Here is a 15,584-nt window from a genome sequence, read left to right on the forward strand (position 1 = left end):
GTTGGTCTCCTACTTCAGTCCACCAAACCTCAGCCTCCTGAGTAGTTAGGATTACAGTTGTTAAGACCCCATCCCTTAAACATTTTCTTTTTCTTTTTGTCTGCGACTTGAACTCAAATTTGGTATCTGATGCTTCCTCTCATTGGCTGGCTCTCTACCACCTAAACCACGCCTCTAACTCCTGAACTTAATTTCAATTCATGGGTAGCTGCTCATGGCTTAACTTCTGTGTGTTTCAAAATTCTGAATTCATCTTAGACTCTCCTATATCTGCTAATTTTTATAGGTAGAAGATGAATACCGAGCCTTCCAAGAAGAAGCTAAGAAACAAATAGAAGATTTGAATATGACATTAGAAAAACTAAGATCAGAGCTGGAGGAAAAAGAAACAGAAAGAAGTGACATGAAAGAAACCATCTTTGAACTTGAAGATGAAGTAGAACAGCATCGAGCTGTGAAACTTCATGATAACCTCATTATTTCTGATTTAGAGAGTAAGTGATTACAGAACTTTTCATTTCTTATGGTCCTACCTTTAAAATACATACACATTTACTAATAAGATAAAAAAACGTCTGGGAACTGTCCCTGAGCTTCTTTTGCTCAAGGCTAGCACCCTACCACTTGAGCCACAGCGCCACTTCTGGCTTTTTCTGTGTATGTGGTGCTGAGGAATTGAACTCAGGGCTTCATGCATGCTAGACGAGCACTCTACTGCTGAGCCACATTCCCAGCCCACTTCTGGCCTTTTCTGTGTATGTGGTACTGAGGAATCAAATCTAGGGCTTCATGAATGGCTAGGCAATCATTCTACCACTAAGCCACATTCCCAGCCACTACATTGTTGTTGTTTTTTTTTTTTTGTAATTTATTTATTAATTAAACAAAAAATTTTTGACAAGGTGTTGTGCAAAAAGGGTACAGTTACATAGTAGGGCAGTGTGTACATTTCTTGTGATATCTTGCACCCTGTTTTTCTTTCCCTTCCTTAGGTCAGGTAGACATATATACAATACACAATGTACCAAGAACATATACAGTAGCCACGTGGCCTACACCAAAGAAAATTCGCCTAGGGCTTTAAATGTAATGTCGACATTAGACAATATGTCGACAACAGTCTTATATGAACGTACATACATAGCTTTTGAGCTATTGTAGTCCACTGAGGTCAATTTTTGACCTTTATATGTTGAGTAGTTGTTTGGTTTTAGTTACATAATGTTGGGTCGCTGACCCAATCATGTGGGAAATACCATTTGACAAGAAGTTTTTGGTTTCACAGACCTGGTCTCTACTGTCTCTCCATCTCCCTTTCTTTTTTTTTTTTTTTTGCCAGTCCTGGGCCTTGGACTCAGGGCCTGAGCACTGTCCCTGGCTTCTTCTCGCTCAAGGCTAGCACTCTGCCGCTTGAGCCACAGCACCGCTTCTGGCGGTTTTCTGTATATGTGGTGCTGGGGAATCGAACCTAGGGCCTCGTGTATCCGAGGCAGGCACTCTTGCCACTAGGCCATATCCCCAGCCCCCGTCTCCCTTTCTTAACAGTCATATATCAGGGACATCATGCCCCTTTGTTTTCTGTGTTCTAGGCTTGTCTCGCTCAACATTATTTGTTCAAGTTCTGACCATTTCCCTGCGAATAGCAATATTTCACCATTCCTAATCGCCATGTAGTATTCCATTGTGTATAGGTACCATATTTTTTGGATCCATTCATCTGTGGAGGGGCATCTGGGTTGATTCCTTATTTTGGCTATTGTGAAATGTGCAGCGATAAACATGGAAGTGCAAATGTCTTTTTGATATCTTGGGACCTGCTGTTCAGGATAGATGCCTAGGAGTGGTATGGCTGGGTCATAGGGTAGGTCTGTATTGAGCTTTTTGAGAAACCTTCATACTGTTCTCCAAAGTGGTTGTACTAATTTGCACTCCCACCAACAATGGAGAAGGGTTCCTCTTTTCCTGCACCCCCTCCAGCATTTGTTGTTGCCTGAGTTCAGAGTATAGGCCATTCTAACTGGAGTGAGGTGGTATCTCAGGGTTGTTTTTATTTGCATTTCCTTTACTACCATGGATGTTGAACATTTCCTCATATGTTTCTTTGCCATTTTTTTTTTCCAGTCCTGGGGCTTGAACTCAGGGCCTGAGCACTGTCCCTGGCTTCTTTTTGCTCAAGGCTAGCACTCTGCCACTTGAGCCATAGCACCACTTCCGGCTTTTTCAATGTATGTGGTGCTGAGGAATCGAACCCAGGGCTTCATGTATACGGGACGAGCACTTTACCACTAGGCCATATTCCCAGCCCCTTCTTTGCCATTTTTATCTCTTCTCTTGTAAAGTCTCTCTTTAGCTCCTTTGCCCATTTCCTAATTGATTTACTGGGTTTGGAGGGGCTTAGTTTTTTGAGTTCTCTGTAGATGACAGATACTAGGCCTTTGTCTGTTGCTGTGCTCGTAAAGATCCTTTCCCATATGGTTGGCTGTCTTTCTAGTTTGGTGGCTATGTCCTTAGCTGTGCAGAAACTTTTTAATTTGTAGTAGTCCCATTTGTCGAGTCTCTCCCCTGTTTGTTGTACCTCTGGGACTCTATTCAGGAAGTTCCTTCCTATGCCTATAAGTTCTAGCGTCTTTCCTACTCTGTCCTTCAGTAGTTTCAAGGATTCAGGTCTGATATTGAGGTCCTTGATCCATTTTGAGTTGATCTTGGTGCATGGTGATAGGCTGGGGTCCACTTTGAGTTTTCTGCATATGGCTGCCCAGTTCTCCCAGCACCAGTAGTTGAAGAGGCTATGTTTATTCCATTGTATGTCTTTAGCTCCTTTGTCGAATATCAGCTGACTGTAAGAGTGCGGTTTTATTTCTGGATCTTCAGTTCTAATCCATTGGTCTTCAGGTCTGTTTTTATACCAATACCAGGCTGTTTTTGTTATGATGGCTCTATAGTAGAGCTTGAAGTCTGGTGTTGTGATACCTCCTGCACTGCTTTTTTTGCCTAGAATTGCTTTGGCTATTTCTAGGTCTTTGTCTTTCGCTGTTCCATATGAATTTATGGATTGCTTTCTCTATTTCAGTGAAGAATGTGACTGGGATTTTGATAGGGATTGCATTGAATTTGTATAACAATTTGGGCAATATGGCCATTTTCACTATATTGATTCTGCCTACCCATGAGCATGGGAGGTCTTTCCATCTCCTTGTATCTTCTTTGATTTCCCTTATTAGATTTTTATAGTTCTCAATAAATAGGTCCGTCACGTCTTTGGTTAGGTTGATCCCTAGGTACTTTATTTATTTATTTATTTTGGCTACTGTAAATGGAATTATTTCCATAATTTCCTTTTCTGCTTGTACATTGCTGGTGTATAGAAAAGCTGCTGACTTTTGTGGATTGATTTTTGTATCCTGCTACTTTGCCAAAATGGTTTATTAGGTGTAGGAGTTTGGGGACTGAGTTTTTTGGGTCCTTCAGATATAAGATCATGTTGTCTGCGAATAGGGATAGCTTGATTTCTTCCTTGCCGATGTGGATCCCTTTGATCCTCTTGTCTTATTGCTATGGCTAGGAATTCCAGCACTATGTTGAAAAGAAGTGGGGAGAGTGGGCATCCTTGTCTTGTTCCTGAGTTTAGGGAGAATGATTTTAGTTTCTCTCCATTTAATACGATGTTAGCAGTTGGTCTGTTGTATATGGCTTTTATTGTTTTGAGGAATGTTCCATCTATTCCTGTTCTCTCCAGAGCTTTTAATAAGTGTGGATGTTATATTTTGTCAAAGGCTTTCTGGGCATCGACTGAGATAACAATGTGATTCTTGATTTTAGTTCTGTTTATGTGGTGAATTACATTGATTTATTTACGGATGTTGAACCATCCTTGTGACTGAGGGATGAAGCCTACTTAGTCATGATGTATAATTTTCTTGATCAGTTTCTGGATCCTGTTAGCTAATATTTTATTGAGGAGCTTTGCGTCTGTGTTCATTAGTGATATTGGTCTGTAGTTCTCTTTTTTTGTTGGGTCGTTGCCTGGTTTGGGAATGAGTATGATATTAGCTTCATAGAATGAGTTTGGGATTTCTCCCTCTGTTTCTATTTTGCGGAAGAGTTTGAGGAGTATTGGAATTAGCTCCTCACTAAATGTTTTATAGAATTCGTTGGTGAATCCATCTGGGCCTGGCCTTTTCTTCGTTGGGAGGTTCTTGATTACCCCCTGTATCTCGCTGTAAGTTTTGGTTTATTTAGTTAATTTATTTCTTCTTGGTTCAGTTTGGGCAGTTTATACTTTTCTAAAAATTGATCCATTTCTGTAAAATTATTGTTTTTTAGTGAGTAGAGGTTCTGGAAATAGTTCCTTATGATTGTTTGAATATCGTGTGTACTTGTTGTAATTTTTCCGGTGGAGTCCCTGATTTTACGTATATGAGTCTCTTCTCTTCTTTTTTTTGTAAGTCTTGCGAGGGGTCTGTCAATTTTATTTATTTTTTCAAAGAACCAGCTTTTAGTCTTATTTATTTGTTGAATGGTCTTTCTATTTTCAATCAGATTAATCTCTTCTTTAATCTTTGTGATCTCTCTCCTCCTAGTCATTTTAGATTTGGTCATTTCTTGTTTCTCCAGTTGTTTTAGTTTCATCGTGAGGTTATTCACCTGCTCTGTTTCCATTCTTTTTTTTTGGGCCAGTCCTGGGCCTTCGACTCAGGGCCTGAGCACTGTCCCTGGCTTCTTCCCGTTCAAGGCTAGCACTCCGCCACTTGAGCCACAGCGCCGCTTCTGGCCGTTTTCTGTATATGTGGTGCTGGGGAATCGAACCTAGGGCCTCGTGTATCCGAGGCAGGCACTCTTGCCACTAGGCTATATCCCCAGCCTGTTTCCATTCTTTTAATGTGAGTGCTGAGGGCAATGATCTTGCCCCTCAGTACTGCCTTAGCTGTGTCTCATAGGTTTCTTTGTGATGTATTTTCATTTTCATTGTGGCTTATGAATTCGTTGATTTCATCTTTAATTTGGTCTGTGGCCCAAGTGTTGGATAACAGTGTGGGGTTTAGCCTCCAAGAATTTGTATAGCCTCTGTGGTAACCGTTGTTATTGAGGGTTAACTTTAATCCACTATGGTCAGATATAATACATGGGATGACGTCAATACTTTTGTATTTGCTGAGGTTCTTTGTGTGGGCTATGACATGGTCTATTTTGGAGTATGATCCTTGGGCTGCTGAGAAGAAGGTGTATTGGGGTCTCTGTAGGGTGAAAGATTCTGTATAGATCTGTCAGATCCATTTGGGATATGGTGTTACTTAGGTCCTCAGCTCCCTTGCTAATCCTCTGGGTATTGGATCTGTCTCTTGGAGAGAGTGGGGTATTGAAGTCACCCACTATGATTATGTTTGGGTCTATCTTGTTCTGTAGTTCTGTGAGAATTTGCTTGACATATGTAGGGCCTCTTTTGTTCGGTGAGTATACATTTATTACCGTGATGTCTTGATTCTGGATTTTTCCTTGTATTAAAATGTGACCTTCTTTGTCTTTTTGAGTTGATTTTAATGAGAAGTCCAGTTTGTCTGAGATCAGGATGGCTACTCCTGCCGTTTTGGTAGGTGCGTTTGCTTGGAAGATCTTGCTCCATCCTTTCATTCGGAGCCTGTTTTTATCCCTTGCTGTAAGGTGGGTCTCTTGTAGACAACAGATGGCAACTTTTTGTTTGCGGATCCATTTTGCCAGTCTGCTCCTCTTTATCGGAGAGTTTATACCGTTTATATTCAAAGAGATCAAGGATAAGAGTGTTTTTTCTCCTTTCATTTTCTTGTTAGGCTGTATTTCCTCTTTTTTTTTTTTCTTGTCTTTAGTGAGCTGCTCTTTCTGTTGGGCTCTGGTTGTTGCAGTTTCTTTCTGTTTCTGTCTGTGTGTCCTGTACGATTTCTGTTGGGTGGGGTTCCCCTCTTAGAATTCGCTGTAGGGCTGGTTTTTTATTCACATACTCCTTTAGATCCTCTTTGCTATGGAAAGATCTGGTTTTCCCCTCAAATATGAACTCCAGCTCTGCTGGATATTTTTTTCTAGGTTGGCACCTGTTGGCCTGTAGGACTTGGATGGTGTTCTTCCATCCTCTTTGCACGTGGTAGGTTTGTGTGGAGAGGTCTGCTGTTATTCGAATCCTCTTCCCATTGTAATAAATTTCTTTCTTCGCTTTGGCTGCATTCAGAATTTGCTCTTTATTCTTGAGATCTGAAATCTTGATTATTATGTGCCTGGGCATGGCTTTTCTAGGGTCTGGTCTGCCAGGTGTTCTACAGGCTTCGGTTACCTGGATGAGGTCCCTTGTGAGATTGGGGAAGTTTTCTGCAATCACTTTATTGAAAATATGTTGAAGCCCTCTGCTCTGTTATTCGGCTCCTTGTATTCCAATTATGCACAGATTATATCTCTTGTCTTTGTCCACTAGCTCCTGGATTAGTCTGCCCTGGAGCTTTACCTTTTCTTGGATTGTGGTAATTTTCTGGTCCTTATCGGCTGCATCATCGTCCAAGGAGAGATTCTGGCTTCAATATGGTCAATTCTTTGTGCTGTGGGTTCAAGTGCGGAGTTTATGGATGTCAGGGAGCTATTTATGGTTGCCAGATCAGCTCTGATGGTAGAAATTTCTTCCTTTAAAGAGTTGTATTTTAAATCTATTTTTTCATGCATTTCACTTCTCAGGATGTTAAGGTCTTCTTTAACGGAGGTTTGCACTATATCCATTTTTGCTTCCATTTCTTTCTTGGCTTCCTTGATGTCCTTCGAGACTTCCACTCTAAACTCCTGGAATTGTTTTCTGATTTTGTTTCTGAGGCTTCCCATCATTTCTTCTATCGTAGTCTCAGTTTTTTTATTCTCCATCTCCTCTTCAGTGCTGCTTTTTGGAGCTGGCGAGTTGGCTTGCCGTTTGATGAAATTTGTTATATTTCTTTGTGATTTGCGCATCTGGAGATCTGTGGGTGGCTTCCCTGGTTTGGCGTTGTGCTGGTTCCCGCTGGTCTGTCAGTGGGAGACTTGTTTGTGTCCTGGCTCTGGGTTTGAGTTTGGCTGTTGAACCTTACTGCCCAATGGGTGAGCATGACCATCTCGGTTGTTGCTGAGGTGGTCACCCTCACTGCACTTGGGGGTGGGTAGGTTCTGTGTCTTTCTCTGTGGGATAGTGTCCTGCCGCTGTGTTGTGCTGACCCTAGCATGCCCCTGTTGGGGGTTTGCTGGTCGCTGATTCAGCATGGCATGGAGGCTTTTCTCTTCTTTGGTTCTTTTTTCGACTCTGTATCTTGGTCAGAGAAGCTCACCTCTCAGGCGGTTCGCCCACCTGTGTGGATTGCTCCGGGGCCGGTGTTGTTGAGGGGCGGCCCACCCACTTGTGCGAAATGTGCCAATCTGTGTGGGCGCTGGTGCTGGGGGCTCTGCCCTCCTGTGTGGGTGCGCCTATCAGAGTGGGCGCTGCTGCTGGGGGGCCCTGCCCACCTGTGCGGGGTATGCCTATCGGAGCGGGCCCTCGGTTGTTGGGGTGTGCTTGTGCCCTCCCGCGAGTTTGCTGTGGGGGCGGTATGTGCGGGCCCCAGTAGGATCAAGTGTCTGGGTGCGGGTTGGTGCCCCCAGACTCTGCACCTCCGCTGCGAGGGGGGGACGTGTGTTCAGGCCCAGGTGTCCCTGCTGGCCTGGTATTGCCCACCAGCTAGCCTGTGACTTTTGTTCAAAAAGTCCGCGAGGACCAGGTGCCTCAGGTGGGGCTTCCAATGCCTGCCAGACCCAGGACCCCTGTTGGGGAGTGGGCGGGGCCGGTGCAGCGGGTTCAGGCTCCTCTGCTGCCTTGGCGCTGCTCCACCCCTGCTAGCTCCTGTGTCCTCCCAGAGTCTGAAGGGACCTTTTGCTGCCTGATTTGGGTTCTTTGTTCCCTCGGGGTGGGGAGGGAGAGGGAGGGAGCTCTAGCTTCTTAGGGTTTGGGTCTCTGATAGCTGGTCTCCCATTGGGGGAGGGGGTAATGGGGAACTTACTGGTCCTGGATTGTGTGTTTGTCCCGCGCTGTTGTTTGCCCTTCGGGGCTGTGGTGCTGGGATACGGCGATCGGTCGTTTGGTGGTGGTGGCTCTGGCTCTCCCCTTCTGCACCGCCCGGTTCCCCTGCCGCTCACGTCCAATCCCAGACCTCCCATCTGCTGCCATCTGTGGCATCCTGCTGTCTGGACTCTGCTCCTGGCGTGACTTTTCAGCAGTCGGTTTGTTGGCACCGGGTCCCCTTTCCTAGCCTGGCCCTGTTTGGGCCAGGGTTGGCGGGTGGGGGGAGGGTACCCCGGAGATTTTCCAGCTCTGTGCAGGTTATAGGCTCTTCTTCTTCTTTTTTTTTTTTTCGTTTCCTATGTTTCTCTGTTGCTTCTGGCTGCTGGGTTTGCTGGATTCTTGATGGGGTGTTGGGTGCTGGAGTTCCCAGCTTGCTATTCAGTTGGAGCGAGTTGGGGTGCCTCCCTTCTGTAGCAGCGCCATCTTCCTCCTCCACTACATTGTTTCTTTTTTTAAAAATTTATTTATTAATTGAACACAATTTTTTTGACAAGGTGTTGTGCAGAAAGGCTACAATTACATAGTAGGGCAGTGTATACATTTCTTGTGATATTTTACGCCCTGTTTTTCTTTCCCTTCTCTAGGTCAGGTAGACATATATACAATATACAGTGTATCAAGAACATATACAGTTGCCATGTGGCCATGCCCAAGAAAGTTCGCCTAGGGCTTTAAATGTAATGTCGATATTAGACAATATGTCGACAGTAGTCTTATATGAACGTACATACATAGCTTTTGAGCTATTGTATTCCCCTGAGAGGTCAATTTTTGACCTTTATAGTTGAGTAATTGTTTGGTTTTAGTTACATACTGTTGGGTCGCTGCCCCAATCCTGTGGGGAATACTATTTGACAAGCAGTTTTTGGTTCCACAGACTTGGTCTCTACTGTCTCTCAGTCTCCCTTTGTTAACAGTCATATATCAGGGAGATCATGCCCCTTTGTTTTCTGTGTTCTAGGCTTGACCACATTGTTTCTTGACAGAGACAAATAGATCACGGAGCCACATCCCGTGTTCTATGGATGCATGGGAATTTGAATTGTTGCAGAGTGGGTCATTTGTTTGAAGCCCCCACTGTATCCTGTGGCCATTCTAAGGTCTGGCTAGCTGACCTAAGATCTGTAGGTTCAACCTACAGATGAAGCTTTTGTAACTAATGTAGCCAACTTGAACCATGACTCTGAAAGGATGTAGTCCTTAAGATGCACTTTGTCTCATGTACACCTTAAAAAAACTTCAGTAGCACTTATATTTAATTTTGTATTTGAATTGAGATTTATTTAATTCTATTTCATATAACAAAGCAGTTCTAAACTTTTTCCAATAAACTTGTAAGATTGTTATGCTGTGAATTTAGTAGCATGCTAAATGTTTTACTTGAATGGGGGAAGAGTGACATCTTGTGGTAGTTTGAGCAATAGCTAGAAAAGTATTGAGTGATCAAGATTCCTGGGCTGAACCTACAAATCATGGTGTTAATATTATGATTATTTTAGCTGTTTTTTTTTTTTGGTCTTTGATTTTTTAGAGCGTGGGTCTGAACCCAGTGTGTTGTACTTACTAGGCAAGTGCTTTGCCACTGAGCTACATAGTACTCTGTTATTCAGATTTTAATTGGGAAGTACCTGAAAACCCTGAAGTTTTTAGCCACAAACTTAATAGGGTGACACAAAGCTGTCATCCTAACTATGTGAAAGGCTGAAATTGGGAGGATCACAGTTCTGGGACGGCCTGGGCAGAAGAGTCTGTGAGACTCCCACCTCAGTGGAAGTAGCTAGGGATTATGCAGCACGCCTGTCATGCCAGCTCTAACAAGGAGCCTAACACAGGGAGTTCATGGGCGAAGCATGCACTTTGGACAGGATGTGAGCCTTTATCTCAAAAGTAAACAGCACAGCCAGGCACTGGTGGCTCATGCCAGTAATCCTTGCTACTCAAGAGGCTGAGATCAGAAGATTGAGCTTTTACAGGTAGAAAAATCAGTGATTCCCATGTCTAATTGCCAGCAAACCACTGAGTTAGAGGCATGGCTGAAGTGGTAGAGTGCTTGCCATGAGCATGAAAGCTGAGCCAAAATATAAGACCTTGAGTTCAAGACTTGGTACCATCATGAAAAAAGTATTGCACAAAAAGCTAGAGAAAGTAACACTCAGAAATAGAATTTCTGTCTCAAAAGCATGGGATTCTGAATCAAACTTCATATCTTCCTTTTTTTTTTTTAGCCACATAGCTTATTTTTTCAAAATTTTGATATAAAAAGGTCATGTATGGAAGAAATATATGGTCATTACCTACTGTCTATATTTGACAGTTGTTAACATTTTTCGTTGCTTCTCTTTGGTGTATTGAATGACAATATGTTTAGACCTTGTGATACTTAAACCTTACATATTTCAACATGCAAATAAATTTTTTTTCCTTGTAACTACAACACTATTATCATGTCTAATAAAATTGGCCCATATTTAGTTTTTTTCAGTAGTTCTTACCTTACAATGTCTTTTTATAGTTAGCTTCCCGCTCTCCTCTTCTCCTCTTCCCTCTCTCCTTTCTCATCTCCTTTCCCCTCCCTCTCTCCCCTTTCTCCTCTTCCTTTTCTCTCGCTCTCTCTCTCTTTTTCAATGTACACCTTCGTTGGAATTGTAGGTGTGTGCCACCATACCTGGCTTGTTGTTGAGATAGAATCTCACTAGTTTTTCCAAGGCTGACTTCAAACTGCCCCTCCCTGAGCTTCACCTCTGTGGTAGCTGGGACTGTAGGTACACAGTACTATCCTCAGCCTCATAGCTTTACTTTTTAATTTTTTTATTTGGTGCTAGAGATCAAATCTTGCACCTTTTGCTCGCTAACAAAGCAATCTACCACTAATCTATACTCCCTTATTTTTCTAAAATAAATGGGAGCTGGGCACTGGTGGCTCACACCTGTACTTCTGGCTGACTACTCAGGAGGCTGAGATCATGGTTCAAAGCCAGCCTGGGTAGAAAACTCTGTGAGACTCTTATCTCCAATGAGGTACTGAAAAAAAAGCTGGAAATGATGCTGTGACTCAAGTGATACAGAGCTTGCCTTGAGCAAAAAAAGCTCAGGGACAGCACCTGGCCCAGAGTTCAAGCCCCAGGACTGGGAAAAATGAAAAAGATGGGCTCCAAATGATTTTTGCATATTGTGTTTATACGTTGAATCATTGTGGTTTGGGGTTTACTTTTTCCCCTTGAGAGCTCTTGAATTTTGGTTAGATATTAAGTCTTCATGCTATAAGAACTTGATGACAGGAAATACTGTTACTTGAAAAATCAGAATTTTCTTCTTTGGGATGTTTTTAACAACTGTCACTATAAATCACCTTTAGAATTTACAAGTCATCATCCCAAAAGAAATCTTGTATTCATTGGCAGTAACTGCTTAGCTTCCCCAGACAAATTCTTGACTATGGAATTAGTGGATAGGATTTTAAAGCAGCTGTTTACTGAATGTGGAGGAAAATATGCTTGTAATAAATGAACAAATGGCAAGTCTTAGCAGGGAAATAAAAACTGTGCAAAAAAGAACCAAGTAAAAATACTAGAACTGAAAAATTTAACATCTGACATATAAATTTATACCAAATCATTTACACACCAAATTAAAGAGAGGAGCCAGTTGAACCTGACAAATCAATACATAATTTCAAGTTTGATAAATAGGGAGAAAAAAGGTTGAAGGAAACGAATAGAGGGTTAATGACCTGTTGAATGACTGACTTATGTACTTAGAGACCCAGGAGGTGTCAGATCATGTGGGCACCACACCGCATAGTCCCAGCCTGCCCCTGCCAGCCACCCTAATAGAGCAACTGGCCAGAGGCTCTGCTGCTGACACACTCAGGGTTGCCACCCCACAACAAACATGGGGGTGGGAGGTAGATGGATCTGTTTTGTGGTTGGGCCCAGATTGCCTTCGTGTGTGTGTGTGTGTGTGTGTGTGTGTGTGTGTGTGTGTGTGTGTGTGTATGTGTGTATGTGTGTTTTCTCTTCAAGACCACATGTCAGCCTGCAGTCACTTTAGGTATTAGCTCACTCTTCTTTCTGACATCAAAGTCATTCCAGAAGTCCTGGTGCTTTGTTTCACTATTTAGGGACGAGTTTGAGCTCAGCAAGAGGCTGGGGGCAAATGAGTCAGCACTCTACAACTGGGTAGGAAGAAGGTTCTGGCTTCTGGTATTCCTTTAGCACCATGGCCTTTTACTCTGTGTGTGTGTGTGTGCACGCCCGTGTGTGCATGCACTTGCATGTATGTGTACATGCACACACTGGTGTGTGGCCCTGGAGCTTGAATTTAAGGCCTGGATGCTCTCCCTGAGCATTTTTGTTCAAGGTTACCACTCTACTACTTGAGCCATAGCTCTACTTGTAGCTTTTTTAGTGGTTAATTGGAGATAAGAGTCTCACAGCCTTTCCTCTTTGGACTGACTTCAAGCCACAACCCTCAGATCTCAGCCTCCTGAGTAGGGTTACAGGTGTGAGCCACCCATGCCGGCTTGTAAAGAAATTGGTCAGTGTTAAAGTATTTGTGTTTCTTTTTGAGCCACAGTACCATTTCCAGTTTTCTGATGATTAACTGGAGATAAGAGGTTCACAGCCTTTCTTGCCCAGGCTGGCTTTGAATCAATCCTTAAATCTCAGCCTCTTGAGAAGCTAGGATTATAGCATGAGCCACCAGTGAGTGCCTGGCTCTCTGTGGTTTTTTTAGACCCCATGCTTGCCAAACTGACTCTCCCCTCTCTCCAAAGTTTGATGGGAATATCATTATTCAGTGCTTCATTTTTTTCTTAGATGCTATTCTGTTTGATTTTTCTCCAAGTCCATATTTTTTATATTTCAGAAATTCCTTATCTGTTGACAGGACCTGTTTTTTTCCTCTCTCAGTTTTATATTAGGTTCACTGTGATTGACCTTCCTTCCTTCCTTCCTTCCTTCCTTCCTTCCTTCCTTCCTTCCTTCCTTCCTTCCTTCCTTCCTTCCTTCCTTCCTTCCTTCCTTCCTTCCTTCCTTCCTTCCTTTCTTTTTGCCAGTCCTGGGACTTGAATTCAGGGCCTGAGCACTGTCCCTGGCTTCTTTTTGCTCAAGGCTAGCACCCAGCCACTTGAACCACAGTGCCACTTCTGGCCTTTTCTATATATGTGGTGCTGAGGAATTGAACCCAGGGCTTCATGTATATGAGACAAGTGCTCTTGCCACTAGGCCATATTCCCAGCCCCATGTGTCAAGAATCTTGGGTTGGAGATAAAACTGTGTCCAAGTGTCTTGACACACTACCTACCCTGCCCCTAAATTTATTAACATTGTTTACTCTTGTTCTTTCCCTTCCTCTACAAATCACATGTGGAGTTCAGTGGGAATTGCAAGCCTCTCTAAGCATGGGCCAGTCCTCCTAAGGGTTTTCTGGGCATTCAAATGCCAGGAAAGGTTGTTATGATTTTACTTTATGTGCCCAAGAGTCACAGGTTGAGCCTGTGTCCATGGTAACTGATTGGGAACATCTGCATGGTTGATGGGTGGATAGTGGGTCTGGGAATATGGCCTAATGGTAAAGTGCTCTCCTGTTATATGTGAAGCCCTGGGTGTGATTCCTCAGCACCACATATATAGAAAAAGCTGGAAGTGGTGCTGTGGATCAAGCGGTAGAGTGCTAGCCTTGAGCAAAAATAAGCCAGGGACAGTGCTCAGGCCTTGAGCTTAAGCCCCAGGACTGGCAAAAAACAAAAACAAAAAAACAGAAAAAACCCCAAGATTGGTGGATAGTGGGAGCCAAGGTGGGTTACTCTTGATTTGCTATGAAAAGATTATGAGTCCCAATATTATTTATTATTTATTATTTTAATATTTTTTTCAAATTTTTATTATCAAACTGATATACAGAGAGGTTACAGTTTCATATGTTAGGCATTGGGTACATTACTTGTATTGTTTGTTACCGCGTCCCTCGTACCCCCTCCCATTATTATTTAAATTGTTATGAGCTTTATTATTAAACAGGCTCAGAATTGTTTACAACCAAGATTAATAATGACAATAGTATTTTATCTGATTTTTAGAATAAAAACAATACTGTAAAATAGAAGTATAATTTATAATTGAAAAAGAAGTTATAGTAGTTCTGCTCTTTGCTAGAATTTGAACTGAAGACAGTAGGTGGCAGTGTCCCTCACACTAGGGAAACTGGAGCGGCAGGGAATTACATTTAGAAGTTCCCGAGACAAGAGTGAGACCTTTTGAGACTACTAATGGTACTAGATTAGATGGTGGTTTTGTTAAGTAATCTTCAAAACAAGAATGTAATATAAACTCCTTTGTTTACAGAAATCGTGTGTATGCGTGTGTGTATGTGTGTGTGTGTGTGTGTGTGTGTGTATGTGTATGTGTATGTTGGTCTTGGGGCTTATATTAAGGCTTGTGTGTTGTCCCTGAGCTTTTTTGTTTGTTTGTTTGTTTGCTCAAGTCTAGTGCTCTGTCCTTGAGCCTCAGCTCCACTTCTGGCTTTTTGGTCGTTAATTGGAGATCAGAGTCTCACAGAATTTCCTGCCCAAGTTGGCTTTGAACCACAGTCCTCAGATTTCAACCTTCTGAATAGTTAGGATTATAGGTATCAGCCACCTGCATCCAGACTTCTTGTCATTTTTAAGAATGCATATGTTATAGGGAAAATAAAAAGACACTTTTAGTATCCTTCATTTCTGTCTTAAGTATGTCCACTGGCTGCCAGCTTTCCTTCTATTTGAAAGGAATGCAATAACAAATATATAACACTAGCACTGAAAAATGTGCTTATAAGAATAGTGAGATTGGGCTTGGGATATGGCCTAGTGGCAAGAGCGCTTGCCTCGTATACTTGAAGCCCTGGGTTCGATTCCCCAGCACCACATATACAGAAAATGGCCAGAAGTGGCGCTGTGACTCAAGTGGCAGAGTGCTAGCCTTGAGCAAAAAGAAGCCAGGGACCGTGCTCAGACCCTGAGTCCAAGGCCCAGGACTGGCAAAAAAAAAAAAAAAAGAATAGTGAGATTTGTGAATCCTGTGCCCATGAAGGTAGAAGTTGGTAAAGAGAAAAAGATAAGAACAAAAGAAATGAATGGAATTTGGAAATTTATGATCAGTCTAAATAGTAATGTCGGCTTAAAATGCCACAGAGAATTAAGAATTGAGATAAATGTGAGCTATACTTTGATTGCCTGTTGTTTGTCTTACGTGAATTATGTCTAAAGATAGACATATCCTTTGTGACCAGAAGAAAAGAAAAACACTTTTTAACAAATTTCAAGAGAAATTACACCCTAATATATTTTAAGTACCTATCTTAGTTATAAAAGGTCATTTATACATAAATGAAAGGTGTAATTTTTAGTTTTGGCTTCTGTCTTTATTCTTTCTCTATGTCTGATATTATCGTCCAAGCCCTGAGTTCATTTCATGGTTAGGTTTAAGGAGCCAACCTCCCTTGATGGTTTCAGAGCCATTCTTTACCTGTAATG

General features: G+C 42.5%; 1 protein-coding gene across 1 annotated transcript in view; it reads left to right on the plus strand.

The window, feature by feature from the left end:
• The window catches only part of Specc1l (sperm antigen with calponin homology and coiled-coil domains 1 like), a 143,300-nt gene that overhangs the window by 57,144 nt on the left and 70,572 nt on the right, over positions 1-15,584 (plus strand). Inside the window, exon 5 of the mRNA XM_048343526.1 lies at positions 287-494. Within this exon, the coding sequence (XP_048199483.1) occupies positions 287-494 (208 nt within the window). The remainder of the gene's footprint in view (positions 1-286; positions 495-15,584) is intronic.

Source organism: Perognathus longimembris, chromosome 3 (assembly GCF_023159225.1).
Source record: "Perognathus longimembris pacificus isolate PPM17 chromosome 3, ASM2315922v1, whole genome shotgun sequence".
Classification (NCBI taxonomy): Eukaryota; Metazoa; Chordata; class Mammalia; order Rodentia; family Heteromyidae; genus Perognathus; species Perognathus longimembris.